This window comes from Triturus cristatus, chromosome 1_2, assembly GCF_964204655.1.
Source record: "Triturus cristatus chromosome 1_2, aTriCri1.1, whole genome shotgun sequence".
Classification (NCBI taxonomy): Eukaryota; Metazoa; Chordata; class Amphibia; order Caudata; family Salamandridae; genus Triturus; species Triturus cristatus.
In genome coordinates this window covers 42782703-42803678 of record NC_140580.1, presented here as the reverse complement: position 1 = coordinate 42803678, position 20976 = coordinate 42782703, and the positions used below count along the sequence as shown (strand labels likewise).

Below are 20976 nucleotides of genomic sequence, written 5' to 3'. Positions count from 1 at the left end.
GGAGAAGTTCAAAATGTTGACGCTAGCTCAGGTCCTGTCTGCCCTCGACCCTGGAGACTGGATGGTAGCATTGAACATGCAGGACGCTTATTTTCACATCCCCGTCCTGCCGGCCCACATGGTAGGCCACAAGCACTTTCAATTTACCATGCTCCCCTTTGGCCTTACCAGCGCCCCTCGGGTGTTCACGAAAGTGATTGCGGTGGACGCTGCTCATCTGCGCAGATCGGGGGTTCCAGTCTTCCCCTATCTCGACGCTTTTGAAGGCGGGCTTGCCCCAGGCTGTTGTCTCCCACCTCCAGACTACGGCCGATCTCCTGCTATCGCTGGGGTTCTCCATCAACGTGCCGAAGGCACACCTGACTGCCTCTCAGAAGCTCCTCTTCATCAGAGAGGTTCTGGACACAATGCAGTTTTGGGTCTATCCTCCCGAACAGCGAGTCTGGGATATGCAGGCTATGATTCCGATCTTTCAGCCTTTATCCCGGGTTTCGGTCAGGATGACCCTCAGGCTACTGGGCCTGATGGCCTCCTACATCCTGCTGGTGGACCATGCCAGATGGCCTATGCGGGCTGTGCAGTGGGTCCTGAAGTTCCAGTGGGCACAACATCAGGGGAACCTGTCCGATTGCGTCCAGATCACCAAATCCAGTGGTGGCTAGCAAACCAGGATTGGGTCGACGGCAGATCCCTCTCCCTTCCTCAACCAGAGTTTTCAGTGGTGACCAAAGCATCTTTTCTGGGATGGGGCAGTCACATGGGGGAGGCGGAGATCAGAGGCCTATGGTCTCTGGCGGAGTCTGGACTCCACATCAACCTTCTGGAGCTTCGGGCGATTGGTCTTGCACTCAAAGCATTCCTTTCCTCTGTCTGGGGAAGAGTAGTGCAGGTGTTCACGGACAACACTATATGGTACTGTAACAAACAAGGCGGGGTGGGGTTGTAGACCCTTTGTCAAGAGGCTCTCCGTCTCTGGACATGGCTGGAACATCAGGGCATATCCGGGGTGGGGTTGTAGACCCTTTGTCAAGAGGCTCTCCGTCTCTGGACATGGCTGGAACATCAGGGCATATCCGGGGTGGGGTTGTAGACCCTTTGTCAAGAGGCTCTCCGTCTCTGGACATGGCTGGAACATCAGGGAATATCCCTGGTGGTTCAACACCTGGCAGGTTCCCTGAACGCCAGGGCGCACAAACTCAGCTGCAGGTGCATGATGGATCACGAATGGCATCTTCACTCGGAGGTGGTGCAAGGTCTCTTTCGACAGTGGGGAGAGCCTTGGTTAGATCTATTCGCCACCGAAAAGAACACGCAATGTCATCAATTCTGCGTGTTGGAATTTCCAAGGCGGTACTTGCTAGGCAAGGCTTTTCGCTGCGAGTGGAGTTGCGGTCTTCTATACGCCTTTCTGCCTATACCACTTCTGCCCAGAGTGCTGAAGAAGATCAAACGCAACCGGGCCCAAGTCAATCTTGTGGCTCTGGATTAGGCACGCAGAGTCTGGTATCCCGAGCTGCTACACATGGCCATCGATCCTCCGATCAGAGCGCCTCTTCGGGAGAATCTCTGTCACAGCAGCAAGGGACGGTCCTCCACCCAAACCTGTCCAGCCTCCACCTCCTTGCATGGAGATTGAGCGGTGGCAGTTGATGTCGTTTGATCTGCCTCCCGAAGTCTGCGATGTTATCTTGGCAGCCAGGCTTCCCTCCACTAAGACGGTATACGCCTGCAGATGGAACAAATTTGTGGCATGGTGTACAGCAAAGGCTGTGGATCCCCTTTCCACCCCTCTTTCTGAGATTCTCTTGTTCCTCCTTTTTTTGGCCCAGCAGGGCTCTGCTCTGGGCACTCTAAAGGGCTATCGCTCAGCCATTTCAGACTTCCTTAGGCTTGCTGATCAGCCTTCTCTTTTCAAGTCCCCTGTTTTAAAACATTTCCTTAAGGGCATTACTCATCTTTTTCCTCCTGTTCCCTTTGTAATGCCCCTGTGAGACTTGTACTTGGTGCCTACATATCTTATGTGCGCTCCCTTTGAGCCCCTACATAACTATCCTCTCAGGCTTCTGACTTTGAAAACTGCCTTTCTGGTGGCCACCAACTCTGCGCGGGTGAGTGAGCTCCAAACTCTTTATTCCAAGCCTCCCTTTCTGGCTGTTCATCCGGATAAGGTCGTCCTCCGAACTAGACCTTCCTTTCTTCCCAAAGTGGTTACTTCTTTCCACATTGGCCAAACCATCACTTTGCCCACCTTCTTTCCTCCTCCGCATCCTTCAAAGGAGGAAGAGAGGCTCCACCGTCTGGATCCAAAAAGTGCGCTTTCTGTCTATTTGGATCGCACCAAACAATTCCGGGTGAATGACCAGCTCTTTGTTGGATACGTGGGTGCCAAGAAATGTCGGGCCGTGCACAAACGTACCATCTCTAGGTGGGTCGTTTTGTGCATCAAAGCTTGCTATTCTTTGGCAAAGAAGGAGCCCCAGTGGGACTGCGCACCCATTCCACCAGGGCGACGGCAGCTACCACTGATTTGGGACGGGAAGTCCCCCTTAATGTTATCTGTCAGGCAGCTACGTGGGCATCTCTGCACACATTCACCAAACACTACTTCCTGGACAGCCAAGTCCGGAGAGACTGCTTCTTTGGTTGTTCTGTTCTCCAGGACTTTCTGGTGTGAACTTAGTTCGCAGACCCACCTCCGGGGTTGGTATTGCTGCGGTATCTATTCTAAGTTAACGATATATCTGTAAGAAACATAGGTTAGTTATAGATTCCTTACTGCCCCACCCATCCTTCACGTTGTGCGAACTGACTTCTAAGGTTAAGGACTTCTTTCAGGGCCCTAGTTTTGTGCACCAGTGGTTAGTGTCTTCCATGGCTCTGCGCTTCTGCCGTGGAAAGTCGTGTACAGAACTGACGTCTGCGCGTGAGGGCGGCGTGTATGTAGCTACCGCGAAGTCATCCCGCCGACCACGATGCCAACGACGAACGCGGAGTCGACCGACGCCACCTTTCAACTTTCCGGATCCAGTCTGACACCTGGGGGTAATTCTAAGGTAAGGAATCTATAACTAACCTATGTTTCTTACAGATATATCGTTACCGAAGGTAAGTAACGTATATGCATATTATTAATTTGTTAATGGTATTTAGTTTTTTAATTTGTTGCAGACCCCCACGTTTCCCCTGACCACAGGTTAAGAAACACTGCTTTAGGCTGTTTGGAGCCAGGTTGAATGTTGCCTTAGAATGGTTTAAGGAGAGCAAAGCCACTGCTCACTGTAGGCCTAGCGCCACCAGTTTGGCAGTTTCTCAACAAAACTCTCACCTTTCTATGCTTCGGCAGGGGATTCCAATGGAGGCAACATCAAAACGTACCTCAGCAACAGGCCTCCCTGTCCTTTCGAGGCAGAGTGCTGGAATCAATCAGACAATGTAGAGGCCCTCCAGTCCCCTCTCCCGAAGCTTCCACAAAAACCTCTAAGTCATCCTCAGCAGCATTTGATTGCTCATTGAGAGGCCACATCTCCTTTCACCTCCCTCGATTGTAGAGCATAAAATCCAACCAAATGGGTGCCCCAGATTGTGGAACTCGGTTACTCCCTACTTTGCCTGTCAAATCCTGAAACATCTCCCAGGGGATCACTTGGCCATACTCCAATTACGAGGTTAAGCTCTCAGGCCCAGGGAGACATTGAAAGAGTGCCAGTTTCAGAGATCCGGACTGGTTGTCATTCTAATTTTTTGGTGCCCCATCCCAGGTCTTTGCCCTGTGAACTTCTCCCTCAGGAAGGCCAAATGAAAGATACGCACTCTGGCACAAATTATGTATGATCCACAAGACAGATGGTGGCATTGGATTTGCAGGATGCCTATTTCCATACCCCCATTCTGCAGTCCCACAGACTTCACCATTGGTTCCAGGTATTCCAAGATCACAGACAGCATGGTCCAGCGGGAAGGGCACTTTGACAGATCTGTCCTGCAGGATTTCCTGGTCTGGGCCATTCCACAGACCTAGAACGTGGGGAGGTACTGCTTTGGTAACTATTTTCAAGGTGATACATCTGCAGTTCGAAGTCTATCAGAAGAACAAATTACTTGCCTTCGGTAAAGCCTTACCTCGTAGAGATTCTGTCAAACTACAGATTCCTCACAGACCCACCCTCCGTCCCGTTCTGTAGAATGGGCTCATACACTCAGTTAATAAGATTATAACCTAGAGATTGGCGCACTGGTATTCTGATATCTATGGGCTCCGCGTCCCAACAGTGCAGACCGAGATCAGAAGAAAATGAGGTCATCGCGTGAAGGTGGCGCAGATATAGAGGCTCTGACACATGGAACTGCATAACGCCACCAATTGATGCAGTAGGCAATTGCTAAAGAATTCTTTTGAGCCAGTCTAGTGCTTGAGATAATTCACAAAGTGAGGAATCTGCGGTTGTACGAAGTCTCAATCAGCAAAAACCTTACATAAGTTAAGTAACTTGTTCATCACTTTGATGGTAGCAATTATAATCTATTTCCCCTTGTGGAACCTGTGGAACGGCTTCCCTAGATACTGCAAGACCAGCAACACTGCTCCTGGCTCCCATGGATATTTCATTTCGATAGCCAGGTAGAATTATTTTTATATCTCTCCCGTGTACTTTCTATACATTTGCGGCATGACCATATCAAGTGTGTTAATCTGCCCGTGGCTCTGCTCCCCCACAAGCAGGTATCAGATCTCGACTTAACCAAAGTAGCTAATTTATCTGTGGTGCAATGCTAGTGGGTGAGAATTTTATAGTACATCTATGATTTTGGCGCTGTGAGCAGAGATGCGTACCTTGTCATATAACCATTCCCTGCACTTCAGGAAAATGTCCTTTTCAAGCTGCCACCATTTCTGTCCAGAAGTCTTCTCAGTAGATATTGGGCCTGGCAAGAATTTAGAGGGATTTGATATGATTAGTCGGTCATGTGATCCATCTTTTGACCATTTTTTATAAGGAATGAACGAATGTGAAGCTCCTTGTTTAATGAAACGGGGCAAGACCCAGTGTCGTATCTGTAAGTAGGCAGACCTTTCTTTCTTAGGTAGATGATGTTGGCTCTTAATATCTGCGAAAAACTATCTGGCTGCCCTGAAACATAAAACGTATTGTAACACATCTGCTTTCCTTCCACCTCTGGAAGTCCTGTTTGCCAAAAGTTGTTAAAGCAGATGGGTATGAAAGGCTAGGGGTATGTTTGGGGGTTTGTCCCATCTGGATTCCCAAGTAAGTCCCCTCTTTAGCTTCCCAATTTAACGGAATCAACATACTCCGAGATTGACTCGAGTGGGAGTTGGTTGTGAAGTAAGACCTCCTATGCATCGTTATTTATTTATACAATGTCTACTTATATGTATTGTTGCCTCATTCCACCCTATTATTATATCGCCTGTGTGTGGTATTAGCCAAAGGCTATAGAGTCAATTAAAAGAAGAGTGGCAACAGCGGGCACCCCCACCTCGTCCCCCTCGCCATCACTGACGATTTAACTCCATTAACTCTAATTGGGGCTTGTGGGGCGTCTTAACTTGCTAGGGCCCGTGTGTGTAATCGTTGGGTGAAACCACCTTTCTTAGAACTAGCGCCATGAAGGCCCAATCCATTGGCATCGAACAACAGGAGGAGGATGTTACATTGTGTCCTCTGAGCTCATTTCACACCGTGAGTGGGTTTTTTTCTTCTTTTTCTTTGTGTTGTGTTCGTGTTGGTGGCTAGGCGTGATCCAGGTTGGTCTGGTGCTATTATCTCAAGAAACAAAGGACCCAAAGTAGTTCCTAATATGCTTGTAAATAGCCTTAAGTCCAGATTTAATAGCGTGATGGGTCTATAGTATGAGCAGAGGGCAAGGGTTTTCGCCCAGTTTAAGGAGTACCTGAGTCTCTTGTGAAGCGTCTCCCCCAGTTGCCCCAAAATGATTAAAAAGCCAAGTCAGGATTGGAGTGAATTAGTGGCAGAACACTTAAAATAGAGCTGTTTATCCATGTGGGCCCAGCACCTTGCCCAGCTTTAGTATAGTGAACATAGTGATGACTTCTTCATGCTATACATTCCTCTATGTGACTGACACCCATCCCCTAACTAGATTTGTTATTATTTTTCTCTCTCTTGGGCGACCCACACTCGTAGTTGATATGGAGGCAGTTTTCCAGCTTTCTTACTCATTGTGTAGTATTTCTGTTCAGTGCACAGAATGGAGTATTCTGCTCTGTCCTAGTCATGAGCCTTAACTTCGGATCGAGGTGCTAAAAACCTTTTGTTTGTGTTCCTGGTCCACGTGACTTAGATGGGATTCTAATGTAGTTCTAGCATCTTAATTAGCTTTTTTTTTTAAGGTACGATGCCCCAGAAATGAAGACGCCCCTCGAACTGCTTTAAGAGTATACCACAGAATAGCAACCGATGTCTCTGTTGTCCTTTGTAGCCATATACTCCCTGATCACCTTTTCCTCTTATCGCGGGACATTGGAGAAGACAATCAGTCAACCTCCAGAAGCTGTCACACATGAGGAGATAAATCACCTAAAGTGTAAGGGAGAGCAGGACATGATCAGACAGGGTACAGTGTTGCCCTCAATAAGGCAGAATAGTGTACCCAGTCTTTAGTATTTCTCGCAATTGCGAGCCCTTTTGCCTGGCCCTAGGTGCTGTAGCAGGCATCAGCCCTGCTCCTCATCTTCTCCCCTCTCTCAACAAGGAAGACTCAAAGGCAACTAGCAGAGTACCCTCTGGGTCAAGAAATGGGTAGGCACGCCCCACTTTTATACAGATTAAGTCTGACAGGGTATGTGTATTCTCTGTTCGCACTTACAGAACCAGTTTGGGCTGGTTCTCTTTCATGTGTCCTTTTCAAGTTGACTTACAGACTCGACCTCGGTACAGAGTGACGCTTCGCACAGCTGGGTCGTCTCTAGGCTGGGGCTCCACAACAGAACTGCAAAGAGGTGTAAGCAATCTGCACATGACTTATAAACCACAAGAGAAACCAAAGATTTGCCTCATCGAAAGAAACCTTCAACAGAGAATGCAGTCCCACAGTTCATTGCCACCATCTACTAGATAGCAGATCTCAGGAAGACTAGTCAGTAGTCCCTTGCAGTAAAAGGACCTAATCAAACTTTTAAAGAAAAGCCTGTCTCCTCACTTCCCACCTCAATGATTAGATCCCCTCTCTTCAATCTCCGAAATGTCAGCAATACACTTCCACTGTCTGGGAAAAGTAACCATACCTTCATCCTGTGCACATGAAATGGCCATGGGCTTTCCAAATAAAACCCACAAGCCTTTTTCATTCTGGTTCACTCAGACGTGTGTGTATATGCATCAGACAGACCAAAGAGATAAATACAGGCACCCAAATGCAAGGATGTTAGCACTAGTATCCAGGTTAGCTTGTAGCAGTGGAACTCTACACGAGTGGGCTGTTAGGCCTCCACTTCCATGACACAGATAAAAAGGTCTAGTCACAAGTACAGGATCATGAAAACTCTGTATGAGACCTCCGCTTCTCTACATGCCAAACCCTTGTAAGGGATGGTAGTCCGCTGTCACAAATGAAAGTGCATTTGGTGAGCCCCTCTGTGTCCAGCACTGCACTCATGGTAAGGAGCAGATGTAGGCCTCCGCACACATGCTAGCTTAGCATGAGACGTGGGCTAAAAACCAGTATATCAGATACTCTCAGTTGGGCACTCAGGGCATGGGGCATTCCTGCCACAACATATTACTATTTTGGTTACACGGGCAAGCTGCTATTAAAATCCTGTATTTAATATTAAAAGTTTGAAACTTAGCTCAAGTTTCTTATTTGTATTAAAAAACATATTTACTGCATGAAACTGACACAATGAAATAAAAACTGCAAATCAAGCTGTCTTAACAGTAACCTATGGAATTCCCTCCCAGAGACCACCTACCTTCTGTTCAGGAAAGCACTTAAAGACCTGGTCAAGAAACACTTTGTATATGTTGGGCATACACTTGAATGGAGATGTATATAAAGATTCTCAAAATGAGAGGAACCGGTAGCTTTTTAAGCAGGTGCTGTACACGTACTCCCAACCCAGGACTAGGTATAATCGATCGATGTGCAGTTTCTAAGTGTAAGTGGGAAAGTTCAGGTCTGTGAAAAAGTGCACTCATCCCGAAGGATATCTTTTTTTAAAAAAATTTTTATTTTAAGTTTTATATAGCGCGAACTTGACCCGGTATCAGAGCGCTTTACATAGCACCAGTTGCGTTACATGTGGACACATTCATTTTTGTTAGGCATGGGAAGATTAAGTGATTTGCCCACAATCACAGGATGTTCAGCGTCACTGCCGAGACTCGAACCCGATTCCCCAGATTCGAGGTCGAATGCCCTAGCCGTTAGGCCAACTCCTCTCCCCATGCGTCATCATATGGGCCTGCTCCTCCTCAGGCTGGCACTGCAATGCCCGATGGGCACCCGCGAAGGAGCTCTTTGGTGAAGATCTTGTTGGTGAAGCTGTTTGGTGCGTGTGGGAATGTGGAGTAAGTAGTGTAGTGAGTGCAGTTTGGTATTAAAATAGGTTTAGGGAGACCCTATTGCCTAAATTTTATTCCTAGGGCTCACTAACCACCTAATTAAAAACAATGGCAACCTAGCCGGGTGCAATGATCCTAAGGGGCATGTGTAGTGTTTAAGGTCGACATGTTTCTTGCCTAAGGTAGCCCCTAAAGGGTCTTATGGCACTTCATCAGGACCAGTGGTTTAAAAGAATTATCGTGAGTCTTACAATACTGCAATGCTTGTGCTAAAATTATAAGGAATGCAATAGTCACATAGCTTTGCGAATGAATACCAGGTATGATATACCTTGTATTGAGCGACCCCAAATAGTGCAGGTCTGTGTTGATGGGAGCGTTTAAGCACAGCGAGTCGTTATGACAAACAGGCGGCGTGGCAACTAGCCATACTCCTACCCCGGCTCTGATTCCCGTCAACCCAGACCTGCACTATTTGGGGTCGCTCAATACCAGGTAAATCGGACCTGGTATTCATGCAGAAAATGGATTCTGATTCTATGAGATGGGAGTGACCGTGTGGGGATAATGTTCAAGGTGATAGAGGTAGGGCATGGAGAGGTCACAAGTTGAGCGGGTTAGGAGGAAGGAGGTGGATGAGTGGAACAGGCAAGCAATATGACTCCGGGAAACCTGGTAGTGACTATTTTTTAGTGTGATAGACATGTTATGAAATGTTTGAATGGGTAGGAACACTGATTATTTTGTTTTCTTTTCCCATCTTTATGAAACCTTAATTTTGGTTCCTGCCCCACATTCGGTGGGTTATTCCTGATCTAATATTTCCACAGTGCTACTTGACTTATCACTACATGAGAAATTTCAGACTAGGAAGGAAGATTGTGACTGATGCGTCCATTTTGATTAGTATATTCTGTTTTAAGTATTAAAATATATGAATTATAACATTTATAGCCCCACATTATGTGGCCTCTCTTGCGGTGGATCATCCAGTCACCTGAATCAAGTGTGATTTAAGAGCATTCTTAAAACAAGTCATGGTGGCCCATACTTTAGACTGTTTCACTAACAAAGTGCTCCAAAAGAAGGGACCTTGGACTGAAAAGGTTCTCCCTCCTCTGCTTTTGAGCTTGACTTGAGAAATGGACAGGAGTAGATTTTCCCGTACTCCTTAAACTGCCTGACCTGTATGTGGAGATTTATTTCTACTTAACTAGGAGCAAGATTGTTTTCATGTTTCAACATTCAGGACATTTTGGGCCTGATTTAGAGTTTGGTGGATGGGTTACACAGTCACAAATGTGCCAGATATCCCGTCCACGGTATTAAACGTGCCTTTGGATATAATCCTCTTCTAATGTACTCCATCTATACTGTTTTTTAATAAACTCTGTCCTTGTATAATATACTTTTTTTTTCTTTTTTAAGAAATGCAGCCTCATTTCTTCAAGAATATTGTACTAACTGGTGGAAATTCTCTCCTACCGGGCTACAAGGAGCGAGTCTATGCAGATGTCAGACGTCTCACCCCAACTGATTTTGACGTTGCTGTGATACTACCTGAAAAGTAAGTCTTAATTTTCGAATTAAACAGTTTTCTATGATTTGGTGATTGAAATAATTCTCTTTACATAAACATCATTGCTTTTCTTATAACAAAATAATCACAAAAGTGCTATGGTCTTCTACAAGCTGCATCATCTGGTGATCCACCCTTTGTGAAAGTGTGCACGCTCATTTAAGGTTTGTAAGAGTGATTGTGTGTTGTGTGCTGCAGGATTCATGTGTTGGTGCATGCTCTGTCTAGTGTTTGCCTGGTTTCCCTTTCGTCCTGTTCTTAGTCACTTCTCTCTTGATCCTCATTATATCACTGAACAGCTCAAAGCAAATATTCTTCCTGGCAGTGGCGGACTGAGCACTGATGATGACTTGCTGGTCTCTCTGGCACTAGGGGGTCGCTACTAAACATAGTGCAGGAATCATATGATCTCCTTTCAATACTACTCCAACCAACTGCATCGTTTTACGAATATCAATAAACATCAATATAGTGAATGGTAAAATTGTCATTTTAGCAATTTCAGTATCACATATGCCATTGTAATAGACTTATGGTGCTGAGTAAATCTGTCCTAAAACATCAATAAAGTACGTTTGTTTCTAGATGAAAGTACAGACAGAGAAAGATTGAGAAGGGCAAAAAACCCTTTCTGATTCTTGAGTAAGGTCAAGTCTTGGCAAATCTACAATATAATAATTTTAAGAAGGCAATTGTTACAAAATAAATGTGTGGGCCAAAATATGAGTGGCCTCAAAAATATACTGTTTGGCGACACAGCTAAATGGTATGCAATTCTATGTAAAAAAAAAAAAAAAATTATAAAAATTAAGTTCCACAGATTTTAATGTTTTTCAGAGAAATAAGACAAAACATCTGCCATCAAGTCACAATAAGATGCTTACTAGCACAGCACGTTCACAACACTGGTGAAAAGCTCCGCTCCCAAGAAGAAACATACATCTGATGCATCAGTAGACCTTTGACTAATATCACAAACAAGTAAATAACATCTTAAAAATGAGGAAAGCATGAAACCGAGAGATAATGTCTTCCACAACATAATGGGTAGGTAATCGAAAGAGTTGTACTAGGCATTGTTCGCTCGAAAAGGAAGGCGGTCAAAGATAGATGGGGGGAAAAGGGAGCATGGGAGGGAGGAAGGTAGGGAGGCGGAGAGGTCCATGTGGTCAGCATGAGAAGAGGGGCATATTCATGATAGCTTGTGAGGAATTAAAAAGTTGGGTGGTTAGAGCATTCACTGCTTGTTGGATAAGAAGCTATCAAGGGTACTTCCAGACTGACTGTGAAGTTCCAAGCTTCTCTGGTAAGTAGGGCAGATTTTTGTGTGCACTTCTGCGGTAAGTAACCCAACCCACCAAGTGTGTAATGATACACTGTTAGAGGATTTCCATTCCGATTAAACAATTTTAATTGTGACAGACAGTAGTAGATCCAGTAGGGCCAAATCCATATTTGAACAATCTGGTGGGAAGTTGGTTGCGTGAGGGCCTAACAAAATAAAGGCGAAGTCTAGAATAATATTCATGGAAAAAATTGCATTGATTGCTTACCTATGGATTCCCAGTATGAGGTTAGCCATTTACATGTGAAGGACATATTGTCAGGATCAGCAAGAGTCAGAGTCTAACAATTTTAATTTGAAAAGATCGGTTGAGGTCCAATACAAGAAATGAGAAACGAAGAATTTTGTTTAGGGCAGTAAAGGTACGAGTTTATTTTTAAGTAGATTAGAGGAGATTTGGGGCCAAGTCTCATCTGGAAAGGGAGAAATATTTTTTCTAAAAATATTTAGACAGCATCTTCTGAATGGGAGTGCTGGAATTGGGTTGGGGGCTGCACTAAGTTTTATATATTTTTGATTTCACATGTCCTTCTCGGCGAAATAGGCGAAAGAAGTGAATCAAAGTTGGGGATTGAAGTAGTCGCAGGTTGGATATTTTGATTTAATCTTTAATAAGTCATAGAAATCCATATTGGAAACAGAGTGTTTTTCCTGCAGGTATGCAAGGTTTAGGGGTTCATTGCATACGAAAAGATGAGAGACCAAGCCGATGCCCTTGGCGGCCCACTTGGAGCCTATTCTGGTAGAATTTACAGGTTCAGTTTTATTATTTCATAGGGAGATAGCATAAGACTTATCAGTGTTAGAAGACAGACTTCAATCTAGCATTTTCGTGCCTGGGAGGGTGCTCAGGATAATGTGTTTTAAGCGGGGGAAAGTAGAATGTGACCTTGTTCATGTCGCAGGCAGCGAGAAAGGGGAAGGTAAGGTAGCATTCTGTTGTTCACCACGGAAGCAAGAGAAGTGTCAACGTCAAGCCAACAAGAGCTATTGGTGGCCAATAACACAGTCCGATAAGCAACCCAGTTTGCGAAATTACACCCTCTCTTTTCATAAAGAAGTCTTATGTTTTTAAGGGTCAGTCTAGACTTATTTTTAGACCAAAGCAAGTCAGAGCGTGACTTCTAGCATGAGCAAGTAAATAACATCTTAATTGAGGAAAATGTGAAATCGAGACATAGCCTTCCACAAGCAATCATAAGTTTCAAGGTCTTTAATCTACTCCACCATGAGATTTGTTTAGGTTACCACGAGATGAGTATGCCTTTAATTATACTCACCGTTTTTTGTATATTGTTTAAAACCGACTTTGATATGTCACTAGAAAACCAGATACAAAGGTATTTGATTAATTTGAGTGCCATTGAAGGACAGATGACCAAATGCAAGAAGGATGCCAATGAATGTTGAGTTATAACACTAGAGGGACCAGAAGAAAGGTAGATAGGGAGAGAGTGATAGTAAAATAGGGCATTGAACAAACAAATAACACCTCTCTGCAGAGAGAGGAAATCTCCTGAGAGACAAGGTGTGAAACCCAGGAAAGGTGGGGCTATCCAGGCAGGAGCAGGTACTTGCTGTGCCAAAGGGATAAGTAATCAGCATGCAACCAGGACGAGTTTGAGATGCTCCGCACCGTAACAATATGTAAGCGGAGCTCAAGCTACAATATTTAGTATGAAAACATCCTACACCTAGACCTGCCAAGGATCTGGGTGAGAACAGCAGCAAACAGAATTGGATTAGGTAACTGGCGAAATAGTGGTTGAACACTATAAACATGGGTTAATGGGTGCATGGTTCGCATGGAATGTGTTTAATTACATTCAGATATAACAACATTTAATTCTTAAAAGAAAAGACGATCTACAAGTTGGCCCAGACCGGGTTTTAGGTGGAAACCAAAGCTAAAAGCACCAGAGTGGACAAAATTACAAAAAATACTTGTATATTATGAGCAGGGAGTAATGGATGCTGTGATGGCAACATCAGGAACAGTAAAACAGTAAATCTTGAAAATAAGTTGCTCCTGAATCAGCAAAAGTAATATGGATATCAAACATGGAGATGTAGGATAGACACATGGAGCTGCGAAGACCAGCCTGTTGGAGGGTGAAGAGAACCAAGGAACATTGACACCTGTTGACTGGTCGAGCACGCTACCATTCGACAGGAAAAAAATGTGGTATGCAACAAAGTCCTCCATGGGGGAGTTGCTGGGCTAATTCAGGGGAGATTTTTCTGATGGTTCAGTAAAAATCAATGCTATGCCTTTTAATAAGATTTTAAATTTGGAGGGGCCAATAGGAATGTTGGCTTGATAGTTTATTTTTCCTTCTCCCAGTGAGATTCTTCCTGACAGCCAGAAAACCTTTCCTCCTTGTTACCTTATCTCTGACAAAGTCTTGCGAGATGGATTTTCTAGCCACATGCCATGAGATTACTCTGTACTTCCTCATGTGAGCAAGAATGATTTCTGAGTGTTGGTGGCACAGAGGTTTGAAGATTACTGTACACCGCAATGAGGAGTTCTTGGGTTTGAAAGTGGGGAACCTCTGAGCACTGTCAAGTTCAAAATCTTTAGCAAAGGAGATATTCAGTGTGTTAGGAAAGCAGGTTTCCAAAAACCCTGTCATCGACAATGCAGTATTATCAACCCCCTCTGGGAGGCCAAAGATCTGGAGATTACTTGGTCAGTTGTAAGCTTCCAGCTCTGTAATTTCACATCTGTTAGAGGCTTCTAACCGCTGATTCCTTACCTTAGAATTATCGCTAGCCGCCAGACTGGATATGGAAATTTTTCGTGAGTAGTACCCCTGGGCGCCACTAGGTGACGTTGTTCAGGCACACGTAGCATCTATGCTGTAAATTACTTTTGTGATGCCTATATAGTTGCCTCTCCAGCGAGCCGACGTCTGTTATTTTCTTTCCGCTCCAGTCAGCTCAGATCCGGAGAGAGCTACCTCCAGTCATTTTTTGATTGACCTTTTTAGATTTTTTGTCTGGGTTCTTTGAGACCTTTCTCTTGGTGTGGCAGAAATTCCCACTACGAAACCTGGCTTCAAGCCCTGCGGCGCCTATCACTGACAGATGCTGGTGACAGACATGCATCTTGTTGGCTTCTGGTGTCTTGAGCGCGACCACAACCCAAAGATCTGGGACAACTGCCGCACCATGCACCCCAACGCTTTATGGGAGTGGTCCCTCAAGCTCCTTGCTGTTCGACATGCCACACCATGGCATCTCGATCCCGGTCGAGAGGAAGGTTCCAGGATCGGTCGCGAAGCCATCGCTCTTCATCGCAGTCGAAGTTGTCTGGGCGTTCGAGTAAGTCCTACAAGAAAAATAAGTACGAAGTCAAAGAGGTCTTTGACATCACCCTGTCTGTCGAAGTTATCTGATGAGACGAGGGAGCGTCGTCATTCATGGTGCGGTTCCTTTATTGAGCCAGCGTCTGGTCCGGCTCCACACCGCCAAAGTTTCAGGGAGCTGGAGCGACCCCCGCAAATTTTATGAGACTATGCACCTTATATTTGGGCAGCCTGTCCCACTGGCGTGCCTTTGGGCCCCGCAGGTTTGGGTGAGGTTCCTACTGGTTCCGCGCCACAGGGTCAGCCCCTGGCACCATTTGGGCCTCTTTGATCCACTGATGGATCCATACCATTGTCGGTTGTACCACCTTGACCTTAACCAATGCCGTTCCTGATGTCGACGCTCCTTGCGCCCTCTAGTGGCACTGTCCCCATTCTCATCCCCGGCTCTGAGCCAGAAAGCGTTGCCCAACGCAAATTCCGGCGCCGACTGGGGCCTTACCCTCCAGATCCGACCCTGACCCCTATTCCTACGGGCTAGGACTTGGGGAAGATTGGGAGAGGCCACTGGATACTGAAGAATACCAGCCCCATACCTGAACATGGACTGGTGTGAGGAATTAGCAGACACCAGTGAATTGCACACCTCCTCAGATACTGGCAATGTCTCTCCTCATACTGTGGCTATGGAGGAGGGAGTCTCTTTTGCTATGGTGGTGAGAAGGGCAGCTGAGATTCAGGATCTTAGCCTGCCCTCCATGGAAGTCAAGACTAATGTCTTGACAGAGGTGCTTCAGCAAGAGTGACCGCCTCAGAACTACTGCTCCCATTTAATAAAGCCCTTTCAGACGTCCTACTTGGGACCTGGTCCAAACCCTGCAGAGGGGCTCCTGTAAATAGGACAACTTCCCGCCATCTCCCAGCCCCAAAGGGACCCCAGTTTCCTCGCACAATACCCTATGAAAAGAGAGCATGTTGGTCCAAGCCTCCACTTGCCGTGTAAATCCTGGTGCATTCCCTACCACCCCACAGGGTAGGGAATCTAAGAGGCTAGACACCTTATGGAAAAAAATGTTTTCTTCCACCAACCTGGCATTGGTATCCATAAACATAGCATGCCTTTTTGGGCTGTTATACCCATGCTCTGTGGGATTCGGTTGCGCAGGTGCTGCCCATAGTCCCGGATTAGGCCCGGGTCATACTCTTCCAAGCTATGGCAGACAGGAGAGATACAACCAAGTTCATGATCAGATGTGGGCTAGAATGGACGACTCTTTAGGCAGAGCAGTTTCTTCAGTGGCCTTACGGTGCCACGCCTGGCTGAGGACAACTGCCTTTTCAGGGGATGTCCAAGCTTCGCTTATTGACATGCCCTTTGATGACTCCAGTCTCTCTGGAGACAAGGCGGACTTGGCGTTGGAATACTGAAAGGATAGTAGAGCAATGGCCAGGTCCTTGGCCCTTCCCGCGGCCATGCCCAGTCTGCCTGTCACTCTTTTCTTGGTTCAGAGGCACTTCCAGCCACATCTTTACATGATCAGCCTCCACGGCATGCAAGCTCCCCAGCCTCTGAGTGGACGAGGATATGTTACCGCAGACCCTATGGCTTGGGTATCAGGCGGCCAGGCCAGTCCACCACAACCACGGCAGCCCACAAACCGCTTTAGTGCGCCCTCTAAATATCATGGGCAACCACTATGAGGCAGGATACGCCATCACCTGCACCACTGTATGTCGATAACATCAGACAGCTGGGCTCTCCAGATTGTCCGAAGGGGATACTCCATCCTCTTTGTGACTACCCCTCCCTCCATGCAACACTCTTGCGACTGACTGACGGAGGACCAACTCTTATGTACTCTACCAGGAATTGGTGGCTCTCTTAGGCAAGGGAGCCATAGCAAGGGTGCTGATGCCAGAAGTAGGTTGTAGTTGTTATTCGCTCTACTTTCTGGTGCCCAAAAAGGATGGTGATCTTCATCCTATCCTAGACCTGCACGCCCTCAATTTCTTCCTGAAAAAGTAGAAATTCTGAATGCTCACTCTTGCTCAGGTTCCGTCTGTCCTCGACCCAGTAGACTGATTGGTAGCGCAGGGCTTGCTGGACGCATATTTCCACATTCCCATCCTGCCTGCCCACGCGGGTTACCTGCCGTCCACTGTGGGCCACAAGCATTTTCAGTTTGATGTGCTTCCTTTTAGCCTTACAAGTGCTCCTTGGTGTTAACCAAGCTGATGGCGATGGTTGCAGTTCATCTGCGGAGATCAGGGGTACTAGTCTTCCCCTATCGATGACTAGCTGTTGAAGGCTGGCTTGCCCCTGTAGGAAATTGGGTTTCTGTTGCAGTAACCCCCCTCACTTTTTGCTAGGTGTCTTGATGTGCCCTGGGTCCCTGCCAATCAGGTTCCCAGGGTCTGTGTTCTTTCCCAAAACAGTACCTTTGTGCCCACAGTTGGCAAATCTCTGGCCACAGGTTAGCCTTTTGTAAAAGGTACCATTGGTATCAAGGTTACTGTGACTAGGGAAGCCCACTAAGGGCTGCAGCACCTATTGTACCACCCTTAGAGTCCCTGCACCTTAACACCTACATACTGCCATTGCAGGCTGCATGTTCTGGTGCAGAAAAAAGTGAAGAGTCGACATGGCACACATACCTGTGTGCCATGCCTGCTACCCACTGCCTGTGGCTTGGGTAAGTCACCCCTCTAGCAGGGTGCTCTAGCCCACAGGTGAGGGTAGAGTGACATGAGCCCTGTACCCCTAGACTGTGTAAGTCCATTCTTAGACATTCTGAGTGCAGTAAAGCCATAAAGAGTATATGGTCTGGGGGTAGGTCATTATGAACTCCACAGCTCCTTAATGGCTTTACTGAAACCTAGGAAGTTTGGTAGCAAACGCCTCAGCACATTAAACCCGCAATGATGCCAGTGTGGAATTATTATTATTTTTTTTATTTTTTTTTTGAAACCGTTTATTGCAATCTCAAGAATATACAAGTATGGGCCTACAACCTTCCGGCCGGCCGCTAGAATGACAGGAGCATATGACATACGTACAAAAACACTTGGCGTTGCAGAGAAGCAAAATCAGGAGGTATCAGCGTCGTGGGCCACATCACTCTGACCCCACAATACGGTTTCATTTTATACAAACAACACAAAAACCACACCCGCAAGGCAACCCGCAATCGAAAGTAACAGCACGTGCTCCCCGAATGGGGGACCCCAGCCATCCACAGGAGTCTAAAGAGGGGAAGGGGAACAGATCGAGGACTGGGGGAACTCCGTGCTCGGGGCTATGGAAAGGAGTCAACTAAGGGGACGGGGCTGGCGAGGCCGCAGGCAGCAGTGGTGGCGCGCAGATACCCCCGCGGTAGGCGTTCCAGGGGCCCCATACTTTCACCCATGCCCCAGGCTTACCCCTCGCCACATACACCACCTTTTCTCGGAACATGCACCAATCCATGTGTTCTTTCCAGGCCGACATCGCCGGGGGCCTCTGGGATCCCCACAGTTGAGCAATGTCACGCTTAGCTATCATATATCCCAGAGTCACCCATCGCGTCTGCGGAACCGAGTAGTCAGTTGGTTCCCACACATTCAGCAGGCATCTCCTCGCTTCAGGCAGCAGTGCGACATGCGTAACCACTCGCAGGACCTCATGCACACCACGCCAGAATCGCTCCACCTGCGGGCATTCCCACAAAATATGCAAAAAATTCGCCAAAGCACCACACCCACGCTTACACAACCCATCCTCAGCATAGCCCATATGCAGAAGCCTTGGCCCCGTCATGTAAACCCGATGGAGTATCTTAAGCTGGACGAAGCGAAGGCGAGCCGGTATGGCCACCTCCTTCGGAGAGGCCACCGCGGAAATCCAGTCTTCGTCGTCCAACTCCAGCCCGTCGGCAACCCAAGCCTCGCGGAGGCCAGTCAGCAAGCCCGAGCGATCATTAATCAATTTTTTGTAAATAAGGGAGATCGTGCTGTCCGGAACGTGGCCATCCAGCACTCTATCCTCCAGGGGGGAAGACTCCGGGATGGAGGCGACGTCTGGGAAGACTGAGCCCAGCGCGTGACGGACCTGCAAGTACCGAAAGTATTCACTGCCCTGCAGCTGAAACTCCGTCTGCAGCGTCTCGAATGTTTTAAATCCCCCCCTCGTCCAGAGGTCCCCCACTTTACTGATGCCGATCGTGTCCCACTTCTCGAAGCCCTTCGAGGTCCACAGGGAGCCCAATCTCTCAGACGCGTACAACGGTGATGCCCGGGTCAAACGGTCCTTCCACCCCATAGCTGCGTTAGCCGCGTGCCATACTCGTACCATGACACGCGTAGGTCCCGTCAGGCGGGGTCCGGGCGCGCCAGAGTAGAGCGCTCGATTATAGTCGCAACCAGGCAGGAGCATCTTGTCCATTTCAAATGCCGGGTTTAAGGCGGGCCCGTAAAGGCCATGATTAATTGCAGCTAGCTGGGAGGCCCAGTAATACCGTTTAATATCCGGGAGGGCAATCCCCCCGTCGTACCATGGGAGCGTCAACTTCGCCAGGGCAATACGCGGCCTCCCGTCCCAGAACAAGCGGCGCTGTAGACTCTCCACCTCACGGAAGTAGCGCGCCGGGACTAAATCCATAGTGTTCTGGAGAGCGTACAGGAAGCGTGGCAACGACATCATCTTAAACAATGCCACCCGGCCGAGCGGCGAAAGCGGCAGGCGCCGCCAGCGCGCGACGTCCTCCTTCAAGCGCTGGAGGGGGGGAAGCAAATTCCGCTCGTAGCGGGCCTCCGGGTCCAGAGTAATGTAAACCCCCAGGTACCGAAACCCCTGTGAGGCAATCTGGATCGGACAGCCCCGCGGGAGGACGGGAGCCTCCCCGGAAAGCACATACACACATGATTTAGCCCAGTTGATGACAAGGCCTGAGTTGCGGCCGAATGAGCGCAAAACATCAACCAGGACAATCAGTGATTTACGCGGGGAGGCTAGGTACAAAAGGATATCGTCAGCGGATAGAGACACGCGATCCTCGTACTCGGGGGTCCAACGGAGACCACGGATGGAAGGGTGCCACCGCAGCCACTCCGCCAGGGGTTCCAAGGCCAGCGCGAACAGGAGCGGCGACAAGGGACAGCCCTGTCGCGTGCCCCGTCCCAGCTCGAATGGGACCGATACTCTTCCATTCACCACCACCTGCGCCAATGGGCCCGAATACAACAATTTGACCCAGCTGATGAACCCCGGGCCAAATCCAAACTTCGCCAGCATAGCCCAGATGTATGGCCACTCGAGCGTGTCAAACGCCATGGTGGCATCTAAAGACGCCAATATGGCCGGCTCCCGCACAAACGGGACACGCGCGAGCACCCCGTGCAAGCGCCGCAAATTAAGGGCCGTGTTGCGATGGGGAATAAAGCCGGACTGGTCTTGGTGGACCAAATCGCCCACCACGCCGACCAGCCGGTTGGCTAGCACCTTGGCGAGGATTTTGGGCTCCGCATTCAAGAGCGAGATAGGCCGGTAGGATGTAACCCGGTCTCGAGGTCTCCCTTCCTTGTGGATCACCACGATTGTAGCCAGACGTTGGTCCGGCGGGAGGGAGCCCAGCGAGTGGGCCGCCAGGAACATCGCGCGGAGGTGGGGTGCCAGTACATCCGGTCGCAGCTTATACAACTCGATAGGGATGCCGTTCGGGCCCATGGCCTTGCCGGATGCGACCGAGCGTATGGCGAGGGCAATTTCGTCGGAGGTAGGAGCGGCATCTAACGACACCCTGTCTTCCACCGAAAGGGAAGGCAGCGCGATATCCCTAAGCAGGGCATGGGAATCCTCCTCCGAGCAGGGAGAAACCGGGGAATACACCTCGCGGAAATAATCCGCGAAACAAGAGACAATGTCTTCTGGCTCGGTGACACGCACACCATCCATCCTCTCAATCAGCGGGACCACACGACTCGCTCTCTCCTTTTTATCCAACCATGCAAGCAGTTTACCAGCCTTATCACCCACATCATACAGTCGCCCCTGTTGCTCTCTATAGAGGCCCCTGGCCGCCTCCGTGACGAGGGCCCTGTAGGCCGCCTGCTTAAGTTGTAGGACATGTAGTGCAGCGTCCGTCACCCCACCCTCTAGATCACCCTCCAATTCAGCGATTTCGGCCTCCACCCGGGTCACCTCCTCCTGCTCGCGCCTCCGGG

At 48.1% G+C, this 20976-nt stretch overlaps 1 protein-coding gene across 2 annotated transcripts in view; it reads left to right on the top strand.

The window, feature by feature from the left end:
* The window catches only part of ACTR6 (actin related protein 6), a 312465-nt gene that overhangs the window by 252880 nt on the left and 38609 nt on the right, over window positions 1-20976 (top strand). For both annotated transcript variants that reach the window (XM_085600663.1, XM_085600672.1), the window contains exon 10: window positions 9972-10110. In XM_085600663.1, coding sequence (XP_085456789.1) covers window positions 9972-10110 — 139 coding nt within the window. The remainder of the gene's footprint in view (window positions 1-9971; window positions 10111-20976) is intronic.